This window comes from Anastrepha ludens, chromosome 6, assembly GCF_028408465.1.
Source record: "Anastrepha ludens isolate Willacy chromosome 6, idAnaLude1.1, whole genome shotgun sequence".
NCBI classification, from domain to species: Eukaryota; Metazoa; Arthropoda; class Insecta; order Diptera; family Tephritidae; genus Anastrepha; species Anastrepha ludens.
In genome coordinates this window covers 41,108,697-41,133,571 of record NC_071502.1, presented here as the reverse complement: position 1 = coordinate 41,133,571, position 24,875 = coordinate 41,108,697, and the positions used below count along the sequence as shown (strand labels likewise).

General features: G+C 36.8%; 1 protein-coding gene across 2 annotated transcripts in view; it reads right to left on the bottom strand.

The window, feature by feature from the left end:
• Nucleotides 1–290: 290 nt before the first annotated feature.
• Nucleotides 291–24,875, bottom strand: part of LOC128868675 (uncharacterized) — a 174,826-nt gene continuing 150,241 nt past the window's right edge. For both annotated transcript variants that reach the window (XM_054111020.1, XM_054111021.1), the window contains 5 exons: nucleotides 16,419–16,471; nucleotides 5,259–5,328; nucleotides 1,565–2,122; nucleotides 638–1,489; nucleotides 291–564 (listed from right to left, as the gene is read on the bottom strand). In XM_054111020.1, the coding sequence (XP_053966995.1) occupies nucleotides 319–564; nucleotides 638–1,489; nucleotides 1,565–2,122; nucleotides 5,259–5,328; nucleotides 16,419–16,471 (1,779 nt within the window). In that variant the 3' untranslated portion in view covers nucleotides 291–318. The remainder of the gene's footprint in view (nucleotides 565–637; nucleotides 1,490–1,564; nucleotides 2,123–5,258; nucleotides 5,329–16,418; nucleotides 16,472–24,875) is intronic.

Here is a 24,875-nt window from a genome sequence, read left to right as displayed (position 1 = left end):
TATTTTGGTTTTTGTAGAGTAGGCAGTTTCTATTTTGGTGTTACGTTTGTGTTCCTTCCACAATTTTATTCAGCAATTTGCTCGTGATTTCTCTTATTTCGTGTTGGTTTTTACATCTACGTTTGCATACTTTTTCTTCGCTCAAATATCACATATAAGTCTTTTTTCATAAATTTGCTTAAATTAATTAACTTTTGGGATTCGCTTCAACCGTAACGGTGCATATCGTTTTATAACATTATCAATACTTAATTTTATTAACTGAATGTAGTTTTGTTTTTTTATATTTGTTTTTGTATTTATATTTGTATTTTAATTTTAGCTCGCATAAGAACGTCGCACGGGAACTGGCGGAGGAATTTTCGATTTTCGTATTGGTTGCTGTTGTTGTTGCGATTGCTGCTGTTGCGATTGCTGCTGTTGCGTTTCGCCAAAATGTATTGGTCCACTTTGGTGTTGCTTTGGCGACGGCGGCGATTGCTGTTGTACGCTAGTTGGTATACGCGTTGGCGGTATTTTTGGCGTCGCGCTTGCACAGCTGCGCACAATCTCCGTTTTCATTTCCTATAGCACGAAAAAAGGTGAATAAAAAATGTATGTTACGTTTTAGTCATCAGAAAAAACATGACTTCCTCACCTTTTTCGGTGATAACGGCGCTGTGGGCGAACTAGCCGGCGTTGTGACGCGCTTCCAACCGCTGCTTTTGCGCCACGAGTTAGCCGGTCTTTGCTGCAGTCGTTCTTGCAACTTGTGCGCACTTGCAGAACCACGACTCACACCGCTACTGCCACTGCCACTGCTGCTGCCACTGCCGCCAACTATGGCGCCATTAACGCTCTCGCTACGCACCACACGCGGCGGTCTACCGTCGTTGCCGTTTACGGTTACACCGTTTCGTAGCAATCCATTGAGATTGCTGAGTTCGTTTTCCGTTTTGTGCATCATCGATTTGGATTTGACCATTAGATGCGCTGGTCCAGCAGCGACAGGTCTTCGCAGTTCCGTGCGTATTATCGCTTCAATGCATTCTTGTTCGTTCAGCTTTTGCAACGCCTCGGGTTCTAGTTGTATGTCTTCGATTTCGATATCACTGCTTTCATTGCCACACAATTGTGTGTCCATCTCCTCTTCTTCTTCAATGCTGTCTTCGACGATGCTGCCGTTCAGTTCGTGTTGCGTTGTCGTACAACGCGAGTGTTCGTCTGATTCGCTGGACGAGCAGCTGGTCACTTGCGCGCGCCCCGCTTCGCTTGGCGTCGGGCTGGGCGCTTTCAGTCGGTTGCCATTCAACGCTGGCTTGCAACGTAGACGCACGCGTCGATCAGAAAGACTAGACGCTGCGTCTTCATCATCGTCATCCTCATCGTCTGTTTCGCCTTCGATGTAGGAGAAGAGACTACGCGCCGAGGCAGAACGTATATCCACTAACTTGTAGAATTCGTTGGTGAACTCAGTGCGTGCAATATCTTCATCCTCGGAGTAAACGATCTGTGAAAGTAAAAGAGCGTATTAGATTTAAAAATTATTTGTCCACATAGATGCACAAGTATATTAGAGGTTCACCTTTTGTTGCAGCAATTGTGAGATCGCTTCCGACTCAGAATCCGTTTCCGCTGTAGTCGATGTTAGGAAATCATTCGAATTCCATATCCAGTCATTTTCACCACTTTGCCTAGAAAGGTTTGTCGACAAGCGTGCACCACGCAAATGTTGGTGCTCATCATCCAGCGTGACGGCGGGCAGCTCCTCTTGTGACATGCTCCAGTCTTCCATTTCAGTCGAACATGGTTCCGCCGGCAACAACCACTGCTCCGGCTCTTCGGGTAAATCTTCCAGATGCCCATTCGACGGCTGTGGCTGCCCACTGCTCATGGTACAGTAGCCTTCGTCACGCCCTTTGGCGGGACTAGCCGAAAGCGCTGCATTTTGCGCTTCCAAATCGCGTACTCGATTCTTAAGCATGGTGACCTCTTCGCGGAGTATGTCTTCAGCAACAATGGCATCCACTACCTTGCGCATTACATCGTCTAGACAGCGTTCGTAGTGACGTATGCTGCGTTTCAGTGTGTAATTTTCCTGTTGCATGGAACGTAAAAGTGTTTCTTGGTGGGTGATGCGGGTCTGGAACAGGAAAGGTTGTCATTTAGTTGGTGAAGGCAAGCAGAAACATACGCAAATGCAGGACTGGGGTCTAGTTAATGTACTGAGCAAGAGCTCACTGGCGGAGAAAAACTTTCTTTTTCCTATTGATTTAGTCTAACTCCCTTAATCTATAAGTTCCTATGGAGAATTAATAAATTAATTTCCATAAATTACTAGAGAAGTCGCTAAGCTTCGTATTACGTCGCACAAACTTCGTACGAAATTCGAATCTTAATTTATTACTCGTCTGCCTGTGAAAGTCTGGTATTGTAAATTAGACGCAGTAAAGTAGAGCGGATTTAGCTACGCAAATATGATGCTACTTTGTACTAAGTAGGTAACTGAGTACTAAAGTCCTCTCTCGATGTACAAAACTAAGACTTTACAAGGCTCTCATCATGCCCGTTCTAACGTATGGTGCAGAAGCTTGAACGATGACAACATCCGATGAGGCGTTCCTTGGAGTGTTTGGGAGAAAGAATTAACGGAAGATTTTTGGATCTTTGCACGTTGGCGACGGCGAGTATCGTAGGCAATGGAACAATGAGCTGTATAAGCTTTACGATAACATACATATGTAGACTTAGAGCAGCGAATAAAAATCCAGCGACTACGTTGGCTGGGTCATGTCGTCCGAATGGATACAAACGCTCCGTCTCTAAAAGTATTCGATGCGGTACCAGCTGGTGGTAGTAGAGGAAGAGAAAGGCCTCCTCTGCGTTGGAAAGATCAGATGGAGAAGGCCTTGCCTTCGCTTGGTGTTTCCAATTGGCACCGGTTAGCACGAGAAAGAAACGATTGGCGCGTTTTGTTACTAAACCCTGCCCAAACAGCTTAAACGGTTATTGCGCCAATCAAGAAGAAGAAGAAGTATGGTAGTATTCTCGTTATGTCAGCTTATAATAAGGGCGCATATTTTCGGGAAATGAAAACAAAAAAGATTTTTGGTTTTATAAATTAAATTCATTAACAGCGATTTCATTTATAAAAAATGAATTACAACAGAATTTGTTCTAGAAGTTAATTTCTGTACTCACTTTTTATTGTAACTTTACCACAGTTAATAAAACTTATTTCGCATTAAAAGCACATTTCATGAAAAAGGTTATTTAAAATTGATTTTTTTAATGTAAATATCTATATTTTGTAGGTGCTGGTTTGAACATACCTAATTTATTATAGATATATCATTTATTTTAACATCAACATTTCTTGACAGTGCTGTTTGGGGGTCTACTGAGTAATGCGATGCGAATGATAAGTGGAATATGAAAGGCAGAAAACGTCTACATCACCTTGCTGATAGTGCCGTGCATCTATATAAATTATGGAACAATAAAGCTCGAAATGTGCTAAAGTTTTTAAAAAGCTTTAAAATATAGGGTACCTCAGCAGGTTTTGCACAATAGATCTCAACTCATTAAGTACATTCCTAATATACACCATAATAACTCAAATCAATGCTCTGATTGTTAAGTAAATGAAAGCGTGAAATACAATATTCCAACAAATATGGTTTCTGTATGTAAATATAAGTATTTTGATAGTCTCATGACGTTTGCTTGACATGTGGGGAAGACGCTGAACTCATGTTAAAAAAGAGAGATATGGACTTCTCACTCTCTTATTCGCTGAACTAATTTACATTAAATATAAAATAATTATGCATTTCTAAGCACTACACACATACATAGGAATGTTTGGTACGTTAGGGTGTATCACTAAAAAATGTTGGGGTTTCTAAATCGGAATTATAAGATTTATTATATTTTAAGACCTACGCCAGAAGCTTTAAAAAACTTTTGGGTATGCAAGTTTATAGCCAATTCAATTTCAGCACATGTTCAGAAGTCGCTTTTGTGGCAGAGAATGTTCAACATCGTACGAAAAAAAATTATAATTTACAAATTCAGGGCGATTTTTAAGCGACTTTATATTTTTTTATATTCAAATTCCCTAATCTGTACTGGCCATGTGTTTTATTCTGCAGTCAAAGTGAGTTGATCTTTTGTTTACTTGGCGAATTTTACTATGGATAAACTTGTGGAGCAGAGGGTTTGCATTAAATTTTGCGTTGCGAACAAAATTACGTGTGCCAATACATTAAATATGTTGCGGGAAGCCTATGGTGACTCGTGTTTATCCAAAACACAAACCTACGAGTGGTACAAGACGTTCAAAGAGGGCCGTGAAGTGGTAGAAGATTTGCCTCGCTCCGGACGACCATCGATCGTTACGACCGACGAAAACGTCGAAGAAATTAAGAAAATTATATTTGAAAATCGTCGTTTGAGTACCAGAGAGATCGGTCGTGAGCTTAACATCTCTCACATGACCGCTCAGAACATTTTGACTGGTGTGTTGGGCATGCGCCGCGTCGCCGCTCGGCTTGTTCCGAAAGAGCTCAATTTTTTGCAAAAAGAGCATCGGAAGGAGGTCTCTGAAGACATGGTTTCCCGAGCTAATACGGACCCTACGTTCATGAAACGCATAATAACTGGTGATGAGACATGGGTCTACGAGTACGATATGCAAACCAGTCAGCAATCGTCTTCGGGGAAGGCGTTTTGAGTCGATTGAAGACATTAAAAAAAATTCGCTAAAGGAGCTGAAGGCCATCCCGGCGCCGGCCTACCAGCGGGCCATGGATGACTGGGTTGTTCGTTGGAATATTTGTATCGGCTCAAAAGGAGCCTATTTTGAAGGCGATCCAACAAATAATAATGAATAATATGAAAAAATGTGTTTTTTTTTTAAATTACGGGTACTTATTTTACACAATGTATATTCTATTTTTCAAAAATATTAAGATTTACGTAAGCTAAACCCGTTTTAAAATACCTTAAAAAATGTAGTATTTTTAAAATAATTTTATTAAATAAAAATAATGCGATTTTGGCAGTACTTTCAAATCAGCCCAGTTCACGTAAATCTTAATATATTAATTTTCCGAAATATTTCTGTGCAAGTCTTAAAGTGTAATGAACTTTATAATTCCGATGGAAAATAATATCGTTTTATTTGGAGGGTGATGCACCCTAATGTACGTCTGCTAATAGATTGTTTTCGATAGTGGTAGATATAATATTTAATTATGTTATTATCAAGTACGCACCTGCAACGTTTTGTGTCCCGGACAAGTTTGCTTTTGCTTGCGCTCTTTCGATTTTATCACACGATTCATGCTGCAAAGAAAATATAACAAATTTGATATTGTATAATTATAGAAAAATATTTACTGATTCTATTTAAGCCACTTCCGAAGATAAAATCATTGTAAAATATATTTTATGCAAGGTGGCGCAAAATTAATCATCCAATTTTGGTTTTAAATAACTTTCTTAATAAATAAAAATAAATGATTTTGAGTGATGGAAATCTTTCTTTTGACCTTTACACGCTCTATTGCTTGTCTGTTTGTATGCTGCAGCTGTCTATTTCATAAGCGTCAATATGATTGACGGACGACGCCATTAGCAAAAATTATGAATGTTCCGATAGGGTGACTAATTTTGCGCCATCTTGTACTTTATTGGGGATGTTATGGTACTAAAAGAAAATATTAGTACTAAAAGAAGAAATTAAATCTAATTTTAAGAAATTTACTTTATTGAAATCAACGAGTGGTGGGATCACTGCTTTTTCATCGTTGAAATGAGATGTGAGCTATCAGGTCATGAATTCAGACGTGAAAGGTAAGCAAACGCTTAAGGGGAGCAGAGCGCTGTTCATTTATCTCTCCTCTCGTAAATATAACCTAATATATGAATTCTTAATGATGAATTTACGTTATCTGCCAGAAGGAGAAAATATACAAAAAAAAAAAAAAAAAACACCAAAAATACAAAAAAAGCATGCACTGTATTTTAACTACCCAAACAAAATTCATATAATAGACATCGCGCTAGTTTTTTTCTGCTGTTCAATTTTTCTATTTCCCACTTATTTGCAATTCAGTGTTGTGTGGTGGCTGTATGTATGTTTTAGTAACGAATTTAGATGACAAGCAGGGGAAAGTTTAGCGTAGAATAGATTGCAGTGGTAGCTGTACCACGTTCTAATAGAAATCAGTGTACGAAGGTTACGCTTATTTTGGCTTAGAAGGGTTTTTGTGCGTTTAGAATTGAAAACCAGATTTCGCAAAATATCTATTCTCAAAATAAAGTTGCTTGCATATTTGTAAGGGTATATTTATGTTATGTGCTACGTTTTCTAGGTACCGAGTCTCTCTAATTCATCAGACCTACAAGTCTACTCGATGTTACAATAGCCACGAACCCGCGTTACATTTGGCGGAAATGACTCAATCACCTCCTTAAGGGGTTATACGCAGTTATGACTTTCAAAAAAAATCGATTTTTTTATTGCATTTTTGTAATGTACATATATTCAAAAGTATACGCACGAAATTTGAAGTAGATCTAAGCAATACTTTCGGAGTTATACCTAAATATGTAGAGATGCCTCGGCACGTTTTAAGGTAGGTATTGAAACTTTAAACGTGTTTTTTTCAAAACGGCATTTTTCAAGTCGGTGTACACGATATCTCGAAAACGGCTGGTTTGATCGGTCAACCGTTTTGACTCAATCTTTAAAGATACATTTTCTAGTAATTAATCGTTCCTTTTGTAAATCTGATACTTATTTTCCATTTTATAATCAATTTACGGCCAAATTTTAACGTAAAAATCGAAATCAATTCCTTTAAAAGCTGCCATTTTGTGAAAATTGACTATTTTGATTAGCCGAACGATTAATTACTAGATAATCTAATATATTAACAAAATTTGTTTGGTTTTTTGATTTCAGATAATCCAATCCTGAGTTACGATGTACACCGTAAATCGTCTTTTTTTAAAGGAGGTTCCAAAAATCGCCTGCAGCGCGCTCTATAATCAACATTTTCATAAATAAAAAATTTTGTTACGTTCTTATAACCGCCAAAAATTTTCAAATTAAAATATTCTGAAGTTTTTTCAGGATAAATCCTTGACAACCCGTCTTTTATTTGCTTCATAACTGCGTATAACCCCTTAAGAGATGTGCGCCACTTCAAGGCTACTTTGAAGGTTGTCGATTGCTTTGTTCGAAATTTTTTCGCCGACTTGTTGTCAGGGAAAATGTAAATATGATTTCCCGGTATAGCACCACACTGTACCAGTGCATGGCCTCAATAACGCAGGGGGAAACTGGTTTTAAAGTATTCAAGGACCTTTACAGTGCAGTTATTGGTATTGTATTAAAATCTGCAAAAATTAATTAATAGCTTTTTATTTTTTGTTTAGAACCGGTATTGGAAACGGAGGCACCCGGCTAGAGGGTAATGCTGCTCCGCAAAGCCATGCTATGTACTTCAAAAAAACCGATGCTTCAGGCAAACTTAAACATCAATGTATAAAAAATAAAATTATATTTTTTAATTAAATTTTTTTGTTTATTACAATTAATTAAATAATAACCAAAAAATATCATATTCAATTGTACTAGTGCAGAAGAACATCAAAATTCTCTGTGAATGATTAAAAATCACTTGGGGATTCAGCACATACATTAAAAGAACAGTTCACCCATGAATTCACAGCTGATTGATACTAAGAAGAATCATACCTAAGCATCCTAGGACATGCCTGTTGGTAAATTCATTAAGAAGTAAGGCGCATTCCATTCCAAAGCGTAGGGTAAGAACCGGTGCTGGGTAAGGAACTAATGACAATGGGAATACGCACGCGTTATGATAAGAATATTATATAATATTAAACTATAATCGACGTAATTTTCTCGCTATATTTGGAGGTTCGAATCTCGGTGAAAGAAAAATTAATAAAAAAAAAAACATTTTTCTAATAGCGGTCGCCCCTCGGCAGGCAATGGCAAACCTCCGAGTGTATTTCTGCCATGAAAAAGCTCCTCATAAAAATATCTGCCGTTCGGAGTCGGCTTGAAACTGTAGGTCCCTCCATGTGTGGAACAACACCAAGACGCACACCACAAATAGGAGGAGGAGCTCGGCCAAACACCTAACAGAAGTGTACGCGCCAATTATTTATTTATTTATTTTTTTATTTGGAGTCTGTTCAATTAGAGTGCAAACCATATTTTACCTATCATCGACTAATAGTTTAATTTAGTTTCTTACGCTGCGTACTCAAAGCATTTTTAAATCCCATTTAATAATCTACTGGATTTCACAAAAAATTAATATACTTGACTTTTAAAATTTATTTAAGTCCTTAAGAGGTAACAAGCCAAATTTGGTTGAAAGTTTTGCGCTGCACGCCCATTAAATTAACAAAATTATAAGTTGCCAAGCCTAAGGCAATAACATTTATACCACAAACATATTTACTTAGCACAGGCTGTGGATAATAAACCACATAAAACAGTAGTAAACTCCACAGAGTCTAAAAGATAGAGCTGATAATTTGGTTTGTAGGCATAAGTTTACAAGTACACTTACATGCCTACGTACATATGAACATTCATTTAACTGCAATAAATGCTACTGTGCTATTTGGGTATCCAAAAAATTTTAAATTGCCCTAAGGAGAGCCAGATAGAGCCAAAAAATATAGCTATCTACATATATGGCAATATATGTATGCACATACATATGTAAGTATGTATTTATGCCTAGCTTTGCATGCGTGGCCATAGGCATATTGCGCCTTTTTGCACAGTTAGTAGTAGTGCAATTTTCAAATTTTGTGGTTCCCGAATGTGGGAGCATATGGATATGATACATACATACATACGTACACACTATACACATAGTAAATAACCGTACAATGAACACTTGTATGATGAATTTTCTCATGTAATTACTTTGTAGTTATGAGTTTGTGGAGCGCATGTGTATGTATCATACATGTGGTGGTGCCTAACCAATTTTGAGCAACCCTTAAGGGTGTTTCCCTGTTAGTAAGTGTTGTATTTACCAAAATAGGAGGTCAAATGAAGTCCTGAGGGCAACTAGGAAATTTGCATGTGAAGTATCAGGGGAATGTTGCTGAGTACAAATAGGTTGCATAGGAATATAAGTACGTAGGTCAGCTGGGTAATTTGGCAATTTGGAAATTAGATACACACACTTATGTATGCGCGCTAATAAGTGTGTTGGTGAAATTTTTGATTATTGTTTGTTGTAAAAAAGTTTGACTAGATAATAGGTTTAGGGAGTTTCGAAGTAACACTTTTTCGTAACGAATTCGAAAAGCTTGCAAAATTTGCTGCGTATTAGCTTGGATGAAGGTGGTAACACCGCTTGGATGTAATATTTTAGACGCAATGCATGGAAATGAGCACAACATGCACATCAATAAATATTGAAGGAAGTGACTTAATTTTTGCATACATTTGCAGGACCGCCTTAGAGTTTCACAAATGAAAAGTTCGCCTTAAGCCACTTTAGTTATTAAGTTATCCAAGTATTCAGGCATTATCGTAAATTTTCTGGAAAATTGGCTTATTTGTTGACTTGGATATAGTAAGCAGTAAATCGAAAACATTAAAAAAAAACATTTAATAGTTTTGAGATTTATCAGACGTGGAAAGTTTTGTCACATACTTTTCGGTTTTTTTGTACATTTTTATAATTTTTTTTTTGTTTTTTAGGATGAAATATACTTAAAAAATGTTTTTTTTTTAAACCTGATATTTTTATTCAAAATGTTTGGATTGTTTTGTTTGTTAGTGCCCTTCTTTAGGGGTTTCTCTTATTTTTTCATTATTAGCTGAAACCATGTTCAGTAATCTCTGAAAGTTTCATAGAAGGATTTCATTAATTTTGCGAGATATACTCAAATGCGTACAGCGAATCGGCGGAAAATCAGTGCTAACTTCTGCTACAGCGAAGCGCATGTCATAATGGATCCGTTGCGGTAACGCATTTGATTGACGTTTGAGTAGTCTAAATGTTTACAAATTCGCGCTTGACTGTGCTTTTTACCTTGCCAAGTTGAGATCTTTTATTTTCATTTGGTAAGAAGCTGCTCACAGCAGGCCTTGCCCGTCTGTAGTGGTGATGTTTTCTTCAAACTTCAGACCGAAATCCATTCCCATGTCGTTCAGAAGCTTAAGCCAAAACACATTTTTACTTAAGATGCCTTGTTATAGTTTGTGGGGGAGTCTGTTGCAACTGTATTTATATATTTTCCAGATATACTTCAAGTGTATCTTCATGTGTATTCTAAAGAATGAATGTGGCTATCTTCTAAATTAGTTTCTAGTGTTATTGCATGGTTCGGAGGGAGCTCGGGTAGTTTAAGGATTCTTTTAATGAAGTAACGTTGAAGTTTATTTACTTCATCAAACAAGGCATAACCCCAAACTTGCGCTCCGTAAGTTTGTGTCGCTTCCATTTCGATTTTAATGCAATGAATGGCTTCGCTAAAAAATCGTTCCATGTGCAATTAATACTAGCTTTTTCTGAAGTATTTCTGGCTTCTAAGTGCTTGCCGAATGCCATTTTGGCTGTGAGAATAACACCAAGATATTTATATTCTGCCACCAAATTAATTTCTTCACCTTGGCACCACCATTTTTCTGCCTGGGAAAGTTGTCCGCCTCTTCTGAAGACCACCATGCTCTCAACCAATAGTCCACCTTACAAATCATTTAGGTATAAAGTGAACAATAAAGGCGACAACAGACATCCTTATTTCACACCAGTGTAGGTTTCAAAATAGTCGGATACCTCTTTTCCCGTCCAAACCGCATATAGAGTATTCTCATAGTTATTTTCTATCAGGTTCGTTATCTTGCTAGATATTCCCATCTGTCAAAGTTATGAAACAATGAAAGTGTTGCCGCATATAAACAGAAAAAAGTTGTTCTTGCCGTGAAAGCAAATATTAATTTCGTTTTGTATATATATTAATATAAAGAGGTTTCTGTTGCTTGTGAAATATTTATATAATATAATATTATAAAATTAAGGCTTATTGAAGCGAAAGAGGACTTTTAATAGAACTTATGATAGACGAAGACGGACGCACAACTTCGAGTTCGGAACGTACATTAATTTTTCATGAAAACTTGATTAAGCCTGGCCTGTTCTATAATTTTCAAGCTTTACCGAAAATATAAGGGTACATTAGAATTGACTCAATTAATGTAAAATTCACTAATTTTTTTTGTATTTAATTTGATACAATATAATATTAAGGGAGAATGGGGAGTTGTGAGACGGGTTTTGTTTTTGGACCCGTATTACTCAAAATCTTAATATTCTGCATATGTCAACGGTGGAATCTTTACTCAATGAATACTGGAAGCTATTGGTATGGCTTATTTAGCAAAACTACAATTTTCCTTAAAATTAAAATTGTATATAATAATATAAAATATAATACAAAGTACAAAAATGTGGGGAGTTGTGAGACACCATGGTTTAAATCAATAAAAATGACTTATTTTAGTTGTTAGTTCTTTATTAAGATGAAAAATAAAAAAGAAAAGACAATTGTTATAAAAAAGTGTATAAAAAATGCAATGCCATCAATCTGATGATTCGCAGTGAGAACATCTATAATAACCAGTTCGTAAATTGGCACACTTTAGGTGCACAGCTCGATCGCATACATTGCAATGAATGGAGTTGTTTTTGCTTAACTTAAAACAATAAAAACTCAAATTTAACCAAAAATTTCATGATATATATACAAACAATGCATGAATATTGCGAGGTACTTATAAAAGATGCGTTAAAACGTCGAAAAAAACGATGTCTCACAACTCCCCACATTTGTTGTCTTACAACTTCCCAAATCGTTTTTTTTATAAATGGCCGCGTAGTCGTAAACACATCGAGCGTTCATGCCCAAGTGAATGTGTAAATTCAAAGCTAATAGGACAATTAATAATTTGTATACATTGACATTTGCAATTTGCTATAACAACTGATCGAATGTACCGCAAAACAAATGATGAAAAAAACTTACCGAGAAATTCCAAAACACAGTAACTGGAGAGACGCGTCGAATGCGTGTAAATATGACCAATGCTAGCTGAAAAGTGAGATCGCATCGAGAGCACTTGTTGACACTTAAAATCGAATGTAAACAAATGAATAATGCCGAAAGGTAACAATGTCTCACAACTCCATGTGTCTCACAACTCCCCATTTTCCCCTATATAATGAAAAACCCCATGGTTCCATGTGTAGAAGTCCACGCAAGTGGGGAAAGTTACTGATCGCCATTTACTTGGGAGTGGCCAGGACGATTCTTCTACATATGGTTCAAGCAGCCCACAACGTCCGGGATTAGCCCACGTATCCTCTGGTTAGCTCCCGAACACCCGTTCGGGAGTGAGCTAACGTGAGAAGGCGAAGCATCCCAGCATAGCTGGTTGTGCGCTGGGTTTGGGACCCGCCACTTAAAAAGCCCCCCCCAATGAAAACAGCAACAAAGCCTCGGATGAGAACTTCCAACACTGATGACGACCCCTGCAAACGAAATAAGGAATACGATTTGAGGGCATGCACCTGGAATGTCCGGTCCCTTAATGGGGAAGGTGCCTCTGCCCGGCTGGTTGATGTCCTCGTGAGAGTAAAGGCTGACATCACTGCCATCTAAGAGATGCGATGGACGGGGCAAGGTAAGAAAAACATAGGACCTTGCGACGTCTACTACAGCTGCCATGTAAAGGAGCGCAAATTCGGTGTCGGATTTGTTGTGGGAGAGAGACTTCGTCGCCAAGTACTGTCGTTCACTCCGGTGGACGAGCGTCTCGCAATAATCCGCATCAAAGCGCGATTTTTTAACATCTCGCTAATTTGCGCCCACGCCCCGACGGAAGAGAAGGACGATGCGGCCAAGGATTCTTTCTATGAGCGCTTGGAACGTTCCTATGAGCGCTGCCCCCGCCACGACATTAAAATCGTGCTTGGCGACTTCAACGCCAGGGTGGGCAAGGAGGGAATTTTTGGTCCCACAGTCGGAAAATTCAGCCTGCACAACGAAACATCCGGTAACGGACAGAGGCTGATCGACTTCGCCGGGGCCCGAAACATGGTAGTCTGCAGCACCAGATTCCAGCATAAAAAGATACACCAAGCTACCTGGCTGTCTCCTGATCGAAAAACGCGAAACCAGATCGATCATGTTGTGATAGATAGAAGACACGCTTCTAGTGTATTAGATGTACGTACGATCCGAGGAGCCAACATCGACTCGAGGAATGTCATGCTGCCGCCGAAAGAAAAGATGCCGCCTATAGAGCCACGCTGCGATCGGGCGCAACGCGAGCCATGTGGGATCGCTACAGAGAGCTGAAAAAGGAAGAGAGACGTATTATCCGACAGAAGAAACGAGAGGCCGAAATACGTGAGTGCGAGGAGCTTGAGATGCTGGCCAATAGGAACAACGCCCGAAAATTCTACCAGAAAGTTCGGCGGCTTACAGAAGGTTTTAAGACCGGGGCGTTGTCCTGTAAGAACAAAGACGGCGATCTGGTGACTGACGTACAGAGCAATCTTAAATTATGGAGGGAACACTTCTCGAACCTGTTAAACGGTGACAGCTGCGCATGTCATAGAGAATGTGAAGATCCCGATACCACAATCGTTGACGACGGAATTGTCGTTCCGTTACCCGACCATGACGAGGTGAGAATAGCGATAACGCGGCTAAAGAACAACAAAGCCGCGGGCGCCGACGGACTGCCGGCTGAGCTATTCAAACATGGCGGCGAGGAGCTGGTAAGGTGCATGCATCAGCTCCTATGCAAAATATGGTCGGATGAAAGCATGCCTGCCGATTGGAATTTAAGTGTGCTCTGCCCAATCCATAAGAAGGGCGATCCTGCAATTTGTGCCAATTACCGCGGGATTAGTCTTCTAAATATCGCCTATAAGGTTCTAGCGAGCGTATTGTTTGAAAGGCTGAAGCCCACCGTCAACCAACTGATTGGACCTTATCAGTGTGGCTTCAGACCTGGAAAGTCTACCATCGACCAAATATTCACAATACGCCAAATCTTGGAAAAGACCCATGAAAGGAGAATCGACACACACCATCTTTTCGTCGACTTCAAAGATGTATTCGAAAGTACGGAAAGGAGTTACCTGTATGCCGCTATGTCTGAATTTGGTATCCCCGCAAAACTAATACGGCTATGTAAGATGACGTTGCTCAACACCAGCAGCGCCGTCAGAATTGGGAAGGACCTCTCCGAGCCGTTTGATACCAAACGAGGTTTCAGACAGGGTGACTCGCTGTCGTGTGACTTCTTTAACCTGATGTTGGAGAGCATCGTACGAGCCGCAGAACTTAATCGCTCAGGCACAATATTTTATAAGAGCGTACAATTGTTGGCGTATGCCGATGATATTGATATCATCGGCCTTAACAACCGCGCTGTTAGTTCTGCCTTCTCCAAACTGGATAAAGAGGCAAAGCGAATGGGTTTGGTGGTGAACGAGGACAAAACGAAGTACCTCCTGTCTTCAAACAAACAGTCGGCGCACTCGCGTATCGGCACTCACGTCACTGTTGACAGTTATAATTTCGAGGTTGTAAAAGACTTCGTTTATTTAGGAACCAGCATTAACACCGATAACAATGTCAGCCTTGAAATCCAACGTAGAATCTCTCTTGCCAACAAGTGCTACTTTGGACTAAGTAGGCCACTGAGCAGTAAAGTCCTCTCTCGACGAACAAAACTAACACTCTACAAGACTCTCATCATGCCCGTCCTAACGTATGGCGCAGAAGCGTGGACGATGACAACATCCGATGAAGCGACGCTTGGAGTGTTCGAGAGAAAGATTCTGCGTAAGATTTTTGGACCTTTGCACGTTGGCAACGGCGAATATCGCAGGCGATGGAACGATGAGCTGTATGAGCTTTACGGCGACATAGACATAGCGCAGCGAATAAAGATCCAGCGGCTTCGTTGGCTGGGTCATGTCGTCCGAATGGATACAAACGCTCCGGCTTTGAAAGTATTCGATGCGGTACCAGCTGGTGGTAGCAGAGGAAGAGGAAGGCCTCCTCTGCGTTGGAAAGATCAGGTGGAGAAGGACTTGGCTTCACTTGGTGTGTCCAACTGGCGCCGGTTAGCACGAGAAAGAAACGACTGGCGCGCTTTGTTAAGCTCGGCCAAAATCGCGTAAGCGGTTATCGCGCCAATTAAGAAGAAGAATGAAAAACCCCATCGATACAAATTTGCGCGATTCAAAATTGTTCTTTTTCAAACAGTTTGTGCCGAACTTGCCGTACGGCAAAATTAGAAAGTTGCCAGCTTGAGCGTGGCGGAATATCTATTTGCTGTTGCTGGCACATAATCTATTTTGCTGTCAGTCAAATTCGTTGCCGTAACGTACCCATTCGACGATTCCATTACTAGGCAGATACACTGCTTTTCTTACAGGTTCTTCGATGGTGTGCTAATCTCATATTTCCACGACCACGTATCCACTGGCTACCGCGCGCTACGTTTTTTTCTTAAAATCAAACCATTAAATAAAATCATTAATAATAACAATAGATTGGCTCATATGCCCATAAAAGGCGTTTAAGTCAAGGCTCTTTCTTTTCGTGGGTAGCGCACTCTGATCGTTGTCTCACAAATGGAGAAACCTGCAATTTAACGCTGCCTTCTAATGGCAGCTGGCAATTTTCAAGTAAACATTTCACAAATATACTCGGATCGTTTAAACTGTTTGCAGAAGCCCTAACTCTGTTAGAAAAAAAATATTTCTATAATTTCATATTTTGATAATTTTTTACCTGACGGTGTTCCGCATTTTCTTCATATAAAAAAATTATCATACTTTCGTTATATGTATTGAGAATATGCTCACCACCATCAGGGGAGAAAATACAAAAATTCAAGAGGAACTTTGAGTTAGTTCAAACTTGCACTATATTATATTAAAATTTTATGTATTTTACAACTGCCTACTAATATTTTTGTTTTTTTTAAATGTAATTAAAAATTTTTAAACTGAATTTTTGTAAATCGTGTGCAATGTTTGAAACTTCGCTTTTATTACGGTAATTGTGAACCTTATTCTTGAAAAGAATTAATGGAACAATTTTCAAAAGGGAGCCATTTACAAGTTTTGCCTTTTTTTCTCTTTTAATTTTAATAATTTTGTATGAAAATAGAGTTTATTATTTTACAAAAACAAATAAATTGAAATTTCAAATTTTGTGAAAATTTCGTAAAAAAAATCAACATTTCAATCAAAATTCTAAATACTTATATATGCATGCATACCAGTGAATTTATTTATTATTAGTTTTTAATATTTAAAGCAATAAAAACTTACTTATCCAATTGCTCACGCAGCTCCTTCTCAAACGTCGGCGACACGCAATGACTCTGAAATGAATAAACATAAAAATGATTTGAATTTAAAATGTAATTGCTTAAGAGTTTAAAAATTTAATAATCAAAGAATTAGAAATAATCATAAAAAGTTACATTTGAGTGGTGAGCAATAAAATGTTGGCGATATGCCATGTAGAAATTGTAATTTTTTACAGTATACATATTTATGTACGTGCATACTTGTAAATGCTTTAATGTACAGAACGAAATACTGTATTTAAAAATCGTAAAAATCTATAAACTTATCATTTTGATTGACTTTTACGAGCGTTAAAAAACAGCAAAGGAATGGGTAGAAATTAATAAATACATAAAACACAAATACATATGCACATACATACATATATATAATATATATATTAATATATAAGACCTCAAAATATTACACTATAGGTGATAGTGGTTTGCTACAAGATTTACGACTTAAAACACAATTTTAAAATAAAAAATATGTATGTACATATAATATATATGTATAATAAGAATATAAAAAATATTTTAATCAGTTTTTGATAGTTCCATGTCAAAACAATTAAGACTAGCAGTAAGTTATAGACACAACTCTATTGTTTTTGTTTTTTGTAAAAACATAGTTCATACTACAACAAAACCCATACAATATAACGTTTCAAAATTTGTACAACAATTTTTTAAATATTTTAGAATTTTTAAATTTTTTTCAAAATTTCATCAAAATTCTCAACTTTTTACCAAGAATTTGGGAATTTTTCTGGATATGCTCAGATTATAGCCCATTGAATTTTAGCAAACGAAGTGCAAGTTTCAAGTGATTACAAAATACAGTTGATTTTTGGCAATTTTTTTGTTGACGCTGCTAGGCTTTTTCTTCCATATAAGAAAATCGAGTAGTCACTTTGTATGGCGGTAAAGGTGAAGGTAAAGGTGACACTTGACAACAGTTTAGGAGCATGTGTAGGTATGATACATATTTATTATATTTTTCATTATTATTTATTCTATTTATTTCGTTAAAATCAGTTCAAAGAAAATTATATATATATCTTAATTTTACTTTCTGCTCAGCCTCAGCCTTAGACTGGGCCTATTATGGGAGCGAAACATTCAAAACTTCTCACTTTCGGTTTCTTCCGCTGAATCGTGTCAAAGTTTGGATATTTTTGCATAAAATAAACATTCAACATACACAAAAAAAGTAAAAATGTTTGCTTTTACTCGTACAATGTGAAACTTTTCCATATAGTAAATTTCATGCTGTAAATAATGCTGGAGAATACCTCGTAGAATTGAAATCTGCAAATCGAAATGACTACTGCCGTCCATACTAAATTGCTGGTGTGGGTGTTGCAAAAGCAAATTGGTAAATAAATATGTGGGATTATACATACATACATACATACATATAATCCATACATACATATATACGAGGTGTGTTCAAAAAGTATCGCGAATTTTGAATTTTCGTAGGTTACGTATATTCGAATTTCGTTTTTTTTGTGGCGATATGTTGGTACTCATGTCTCTCACTCATTCCGACGAGTTCGGCCATTTTGAATGTTAAGCTAATTGTTGTCAGCTGCTTTGCTTGCACGTGTTTCGGCTCGTTTTCGATTTTTACCTATTCAAAAAGATGGATCAAAGAACCTGTATCAAATTTTGTGTGAAAAACGAAATTAAGTGCGCGGATGCATTTCGAATGTTGACTGTGTCATACGAAGAAGCTACTTTGAACCAAAGCAACGTTTATCAGTGGTACAAAATGTTCTCAGAAGGCCGAGAAAATGTGAACGACGAAAAACGAGCTCTTCAACAACAGGCGAAAAAATTGATGAAGTGAAGAAAATGGTATTGGCCAATCGTCGAATCACCGTTAGAGAAGTTGCTGAGGACCTGGACATATCGATTGGCTCTTGCCATTAGATTTTTTTTTTTTCAATAATTTGGGCATGAGACGGGTCGCCGCAAAATTCGTACCAAAACTCCTCAATTTCGACCAAAAGCAGCATCGCATGAACATTGCTAATGAGATGTTGGACTGTGTCCGCAACGACCCAAATTTGCTCCAGAGGGTCATAACTGGTGACGAATCATGGGTTTATGGTTATGACGTGGAAACCAAAGCTCAATCATCTCAATGAAAGCTTCCGCACGAACCAAGACCGAAAAGAGCGCGCCAAGTTCGGTCGAATATAAAAGTTTTGCTTACCGTTTTCGTCGATTGCAGGGGCGTTGTGCATCATGATTTCTTGCCACAGGGTAAAACGGTCAATAAGGAATATTACCTGCAAGTTATGCGCAATTTGCGCTAAGCAATCCGCCATAAACGCCCGGACGCAACGTTGACACAAGTGCATAATATCTCATGAGGATTACTTTCAAGGGGACAAAATAGATATTAATGAATAAATGAATAATTTTTGATAAAAAAAACAAAATTCGCGATTCTTTTTGATCACACCTCGTATAATCCATGAAAAGAACATTTCACTATGCTGACCAAGGCAAGCCAGTCAAACATGGCTTACCATTCAAAGTAAATTGATTTCGGAAGCGATTAATATGCCAATAACACGCATTTGATTTTTCTTTTCTTTTATTTCATTTTGCAATAAAGTATGTACATATATAAGTATAATGGTCAATGGATTATTAATACCACTACACATAAATACGCATACAACCACATTTACCATTTCTGCTCATTGTAGGTATATATTTAGCAGGCAGTTTTTAATAACAAAAAATCACCCATCAACACTTCATTCAGCAGAATTAATAAACATTGTGCAACATACGCACCCACATACATACATACACATAGGGCAAATATTGTCTAATAAAAATGAGAAATTACATATTCGTCGGTATAATAAATATGGTGATAAAGATTTCTAAAACAAATAAAATTAATTCAATAAAAGAATAAAAGAAATCGCCAATTTATTGTTGTGCCACGTATTGCATTAATGAGTTGGTGTTGGCAGTAGTGGTGGTGGTGCTAGAGGCCTCATAGATCAGGCAAAATAACACATTTATGTGCAAGTACTGCTGATGAAATCTGAACCAGTGAGTTGGAATGACTAATTCCAATTAGACAGAAGAAGCCAACTTTAAAAAATTATAACACCCTTAACACAGGTATTAAAAATTAAGGAAAATCCAAGTCATTTTATAGGTTTTACTTTTAAGTTTTTACGGTAAAATATAATTTTCATAAAGAAAATTTTTTGGAGATTAAATTATATTTGCTTTTAAACATTTTTGTGAAAAAATTTTTTGTCAGACTAATTTTAGCTATTAATAAAAAAAAAGAAAACAATTTGATTGGAGGTGCTTTCCAAAAATGAAAAATTTTTTACCAACATTTTTTTTTTCAGCTTAATCTTAGCTATTAGTAAAATGGGGGGAAAAAAGGGAAGGTGTTTTTCAAAAATGGCCAAAATTTGTTGTTTTTACAAAAATGTTCAACAAAAAAATATAATTTGTTTCAAAATTTCAGCATAGTCTTAGCTGTTAATAAAAACATTTTTAAAAATGTGAGGTGTTTTTCGACAACCACAATTTTTTTTCACCAACATTTTTCTGTCAGCTTAGTCTTAGATATTAAAAAATGGGAGACAAATCTGAGAGGTGTTTTTCAAAAATTACAACTTTCTTTTTACAAAAAAATTAATTTTTTCCAAAAACTTTTTTTATAAAATCCTTAAATATCTTAAAATATTAAATCAAAAATAAAAAAAAAATTATATTGTATTTGTTTGTTAAAAATGTTTGGGAAACATTTTTGTTTATGTCAGGAAAAAAATATAAAGTCTGAACTGTTAATAAAAAACTTTATTTTTACAAAAAAACTAATTTTTTCAAAATTTCAGCAATAAAAGAAAAAAATTTTAAAATTTTTAAAAAGGATCGATGATATTTCACGTTAAAAAGCTCTATTTGTTTTTTATTTTTAACAATGAATAAAATCTCAGGGGTATTAAACTTTTAAAAAAAATATAAAATTAACAATAAAATAATAAATAAAAATTGATATATATATTATTAAATAAAATAAGAAAAAAAAATTATAAAAAGAACCGAAGTAATTTCACTTTAAAAAGTTCTATGCCAAAATTTTTAACTTTGAATAAATCTTCGGATTACTAAATTTGTTTAAACAGTTTTCCAGTTTGAATCTTTGAAGATCAGAAATAGTTACAAATTTAGTTTTTGAATAACTTTTTCACTTAAATTTTTTGTGTGAAGGAAATCTTTATTTTGACCTTTACGCGCTCCATTGCTTGTCTGTCTGTACGAGTATACTGCAGCTGCACAAGTATCAAATATGATTAATGTACGACGTCTTTTGAAAAAATTATAAATCTTGCGAAAGGGAGATTAATTTTGCGCCTGCAGTACATCACTATTTGTGATTTGTTTAGAAAGTTCCTTTAAGGAACTAAGGCCTAAATCCCATTTTTGAATCTATTTTAGGAAAACTTTTGATAGTTTTGATCTTAAACATTATTGACAGTTGGATTATCTATCGAGCATAGGATAGGCTTAAGTATGAGTAAATAAAAATATCTACCAAGTTCTTGGAGGATCCTACTTGGAAGTCATAAAATTCATGGAATTTCTCCCAGCATGAAAAATGCTTTGCTGTGCGATGGGTATGATCAGTGAAACCAAAATATTGGACTACTGTAGTTTTATCTTCTATGTTTGGTTAGGTTATATATGTAGCTTATCTAAGACAAGACATTCGATGACCCCAAGGTCTACTGTGATACCTGCATACGATTTCCATCCCCTAACTAAGTTGCTTAAGCCACTTAGATCTTTTAAGAAGGTAACTAGTTCCCCCAGTGAGACATTTTCCAAATGTTCCAGGTCTTCAAAGAAATAATCGCCAAGATATTTGGCACGGTTTCTATGAAGTGCAGAAAATTCACAAAGGAGGTGTTGTACCGGCTCATTTTTTTCTTCACCTCCACAACTCTTGCGGAAGTAATTGGAGGTTCAACCATTCTACTGGCTAGGGTGCCAATAATGCAGTGACCTCTTATAACACTTGTGAGGACGGCTGGTAGTTGATCTGCGGAAACGACTACGACTGCGTCCGGTAAAGTTTTTGGTAGGAAGATTTACTCTATTTTCACTTATCGATTGCTAAGCAGACATCTTGCTTGTTCAAAAACAGCAGGTAAGTATGTATTTAGAAAAACTTCAACATACTTGGGAACCACAGTAAATAACTCATTAAAACGTTCGGATGTAATGGAGTTATCAGCTGTAGCGGCACCAGTTCAAAAAAATATTTTCTCTTCGGGGTATGTACCACATATATTATGTACTTATACATACATATAAATATATAAATAGCGTGTACTTATATCAGTGGAAATGTACGTTCAATGTAAGTTGTCAAGCGGTCGCATGAATGCGTAATGCCACATTTGTGCATGAAGTGAGTAAGCGCGCTTAATCAAGCGGAAGCAAAATATTAAAATAAAACAAAAATATATACGCATACTTGCACATGACAACAAACACACTACCAGCATTGATCAGAGAAAATTAACAATACATAACACAGCAAGAGTACAGCAAAGGAAACCTATCAAAAATCGCTGTCGCAATGGTGTTCATCGATTCCCTAGACTGGCTGCCGTCAAGTGCCCCCCCAAGTGTTTTGTCTTCTGAGTTCTGCGAATAAGTTAAGCGATTTCTTCATGTTATTTTATCACATTGTTATTCTTAATGTGGGAGTTGCTGTATTTGCTTTATTTTTACTTTGCAGCAATTATTTGTATTGTTGTTTTTAGTAGTTGATGTGATTGGCGCCAGCGCTCAGTGGTTGTGGCAGCATTGGTGGCGCCGCACACTGGGTGTGGGTGCAGTCACAAGATTACATAAGACAGTAGCTAAGCAAATGACATGTTTGTTTGACATGACATGGCAGGCGGAAGGCCGGAGGTCGGCTGAGCTACTGTGCAGCGGTGAGCTGTTGATTTTTTCCCTCTTATAGGTCTCTTTGGTGTCGTTTGTAACGCTCGTGTCGAGATACACATGTACCTAAATGTAATCTTGAAGGATTACATATATATTATTGAAAGCTGTAAGGGAGTCGCTTAAGTAAAGTGAAGAATGTTGGGATGGCGATATGACAAAAATTTAACAATATACATAATTCCAAGTTGAAGGGCTTTGCTTACTTAGAAACCAGCATTAACGCACATTTGTACTTGAATAGCGAAAACTTATCGCGAAGAATAAAAAAATACACTCTACAGCTAGCAGAGGACTATCTTTTTGCATTAATCTTGTGTGGCTTGTGTGTTTAAGTATCACTTTGAAAATTGTGAAGTAGCTACACAAATTAATTTCACTTAGGGAGATATTTTTCCTCGGCGTCCGTATTCAAAGCTGACTAAACATCTCAACACTATAAGCTTCATAACTGCAAATTCCTACCCACTCCAAACTGATGCGAAGACTCTTCTTTATGTAGTCAAGCCTAAAAATAAGCTAAATTTTAGAAAACTTACCACAAAGTCCAAAACTCTTGACTCATTTGACATGAAGTCGCTAGGATGTTTTTCTACGAGTCACTAAATTTTAACCTACGATTATGTAGCTGTGTTTTGGTGGTTGATTCATAGTGCGCCTATTCACATAGTTCATAAAGTATCGCGATACTCATATCAGTTCAAGTTTGGTCTATTTTGAAATAGATTATACAACATATTTTTTGAAAAGCCTTTTCCAATATTCTGTTCTGGAGCCCTCCGTAAAGAAAGTTTGGCCAAGCCTTCATAAAAAAACTCAGGATTGCTTCGTTGTTCTCTTATGGGAAACCTAGCAGCATTTTTTCTTGCCAAATAGCCTTCGCACCAAAAAATATTTAAAAATCCTGTTCGAAATGGAAATAATGCGCTGTTCACTTGTACTCTGTACAAGTACGGACATAATTCAGACAAATCACGGGCCAATACATATATTGCCAGTAGCACCTGTTCTACTATATTGCAGAAGACAATACGAAGTACAGTGCACTCGCGATAACTCGAACTAATTAAAACAGGCGCTGTTCGATTTATCGAATTTGTTCGACTTATCAATTGAGTGTGCTATGTTAAAAAAACAGTCTTCGATATCGATTTTTTTCAATTAAATTTATTTATTTATTTACATATGGATATGAACATGAATATGTTTAAAATAATTAATTCGTTTCAATATTTTTCATCAAATATTTGGCAGTCTTTGTGTCAGTTACACAAAAAAAGTCAGCTTTAACAGAAAAGTTAGGCCGAAAAGAAAGTTGTAATGTGTGTTTGTCTTTTCTTGCCTGCAGCAATGTTGAATATGACTTTTTCACGCAGCAATTGAAGAGTGTTAACCTTTGCGGGGCTTACTTGTTCAGTTGTGGCCCACTGAATTACCTTATTGATAGAGCTAACTGCCTCCTCAGATGATATCCGCTCACATGTCTCAGTTGTGTTGTTAAACTCAGACTCAGAATCACTAGTTTCAATTATTACTTCTGTGTCGGTAAATTCGGCACCATCATTCCATTTGTTAACATCATAAAGCGTAAATTCGACCTGTAAATTATGTTTTTCATGTTATGTTCTTTCAAGATGAGTCCACTTATTGGGTAATTTTTTTTTCTTTGGGACAGAAACCATTTGTATAAAGCGGCTTTCATTTTAGGAAACTCAGAAGCTTTTAAAGTTCTCCTCTTCCCAAGACCCAAAAACGTGTTGTTTACTGCTTTTAAAATTGCCTTGTCTTTCTTTTTTATAAGACTTATGGTGGACTTGGCTACCCCATATTCCTTCGCTAGAGAAGTAACACTACATCCACGTTTAATTTTGTTAAGGACTTCAGCCCTCTCTTTTAATGTTAAACACTTCAACCTTTTACGATCCATTACTCACGTGCACTGATATACTACAAATGACAAATTTAAAGCAATTTGGTCAATGCAAGATGTTGTTCCCAGAAAACTAACGGGATATTAACGTCGAAATATTCATATGGACAATACACTAGTATACATATAATTTATATATATTACATATACTATTACATATGTATGTATGTACAAAATGTACATGTTTGAAAAGAATGTGTGTACAAATAAATTTGTTTTTTTGTTCGAGTTATAGCGCTTTAATATTGTTCGAGTTACAAACTAGTCAATAGGGAAAAAAATGTGTTCGAGTTAGCACGTCGTTCGACTTAGCGGCTATTCGAGTTACCGCGAGTGCACTGTATTTCCTAATTTCTTGACTGGATTTTGCTCGAACAAGCTTTTCAATCTCACGACATACTTATCAAGCTTGACATGCTTTTTACTATTTTTTTTCATTTTCATTAATTGGAAAATTCGAAAAAACAAATTTTTCACATATTTTGGCAAGGG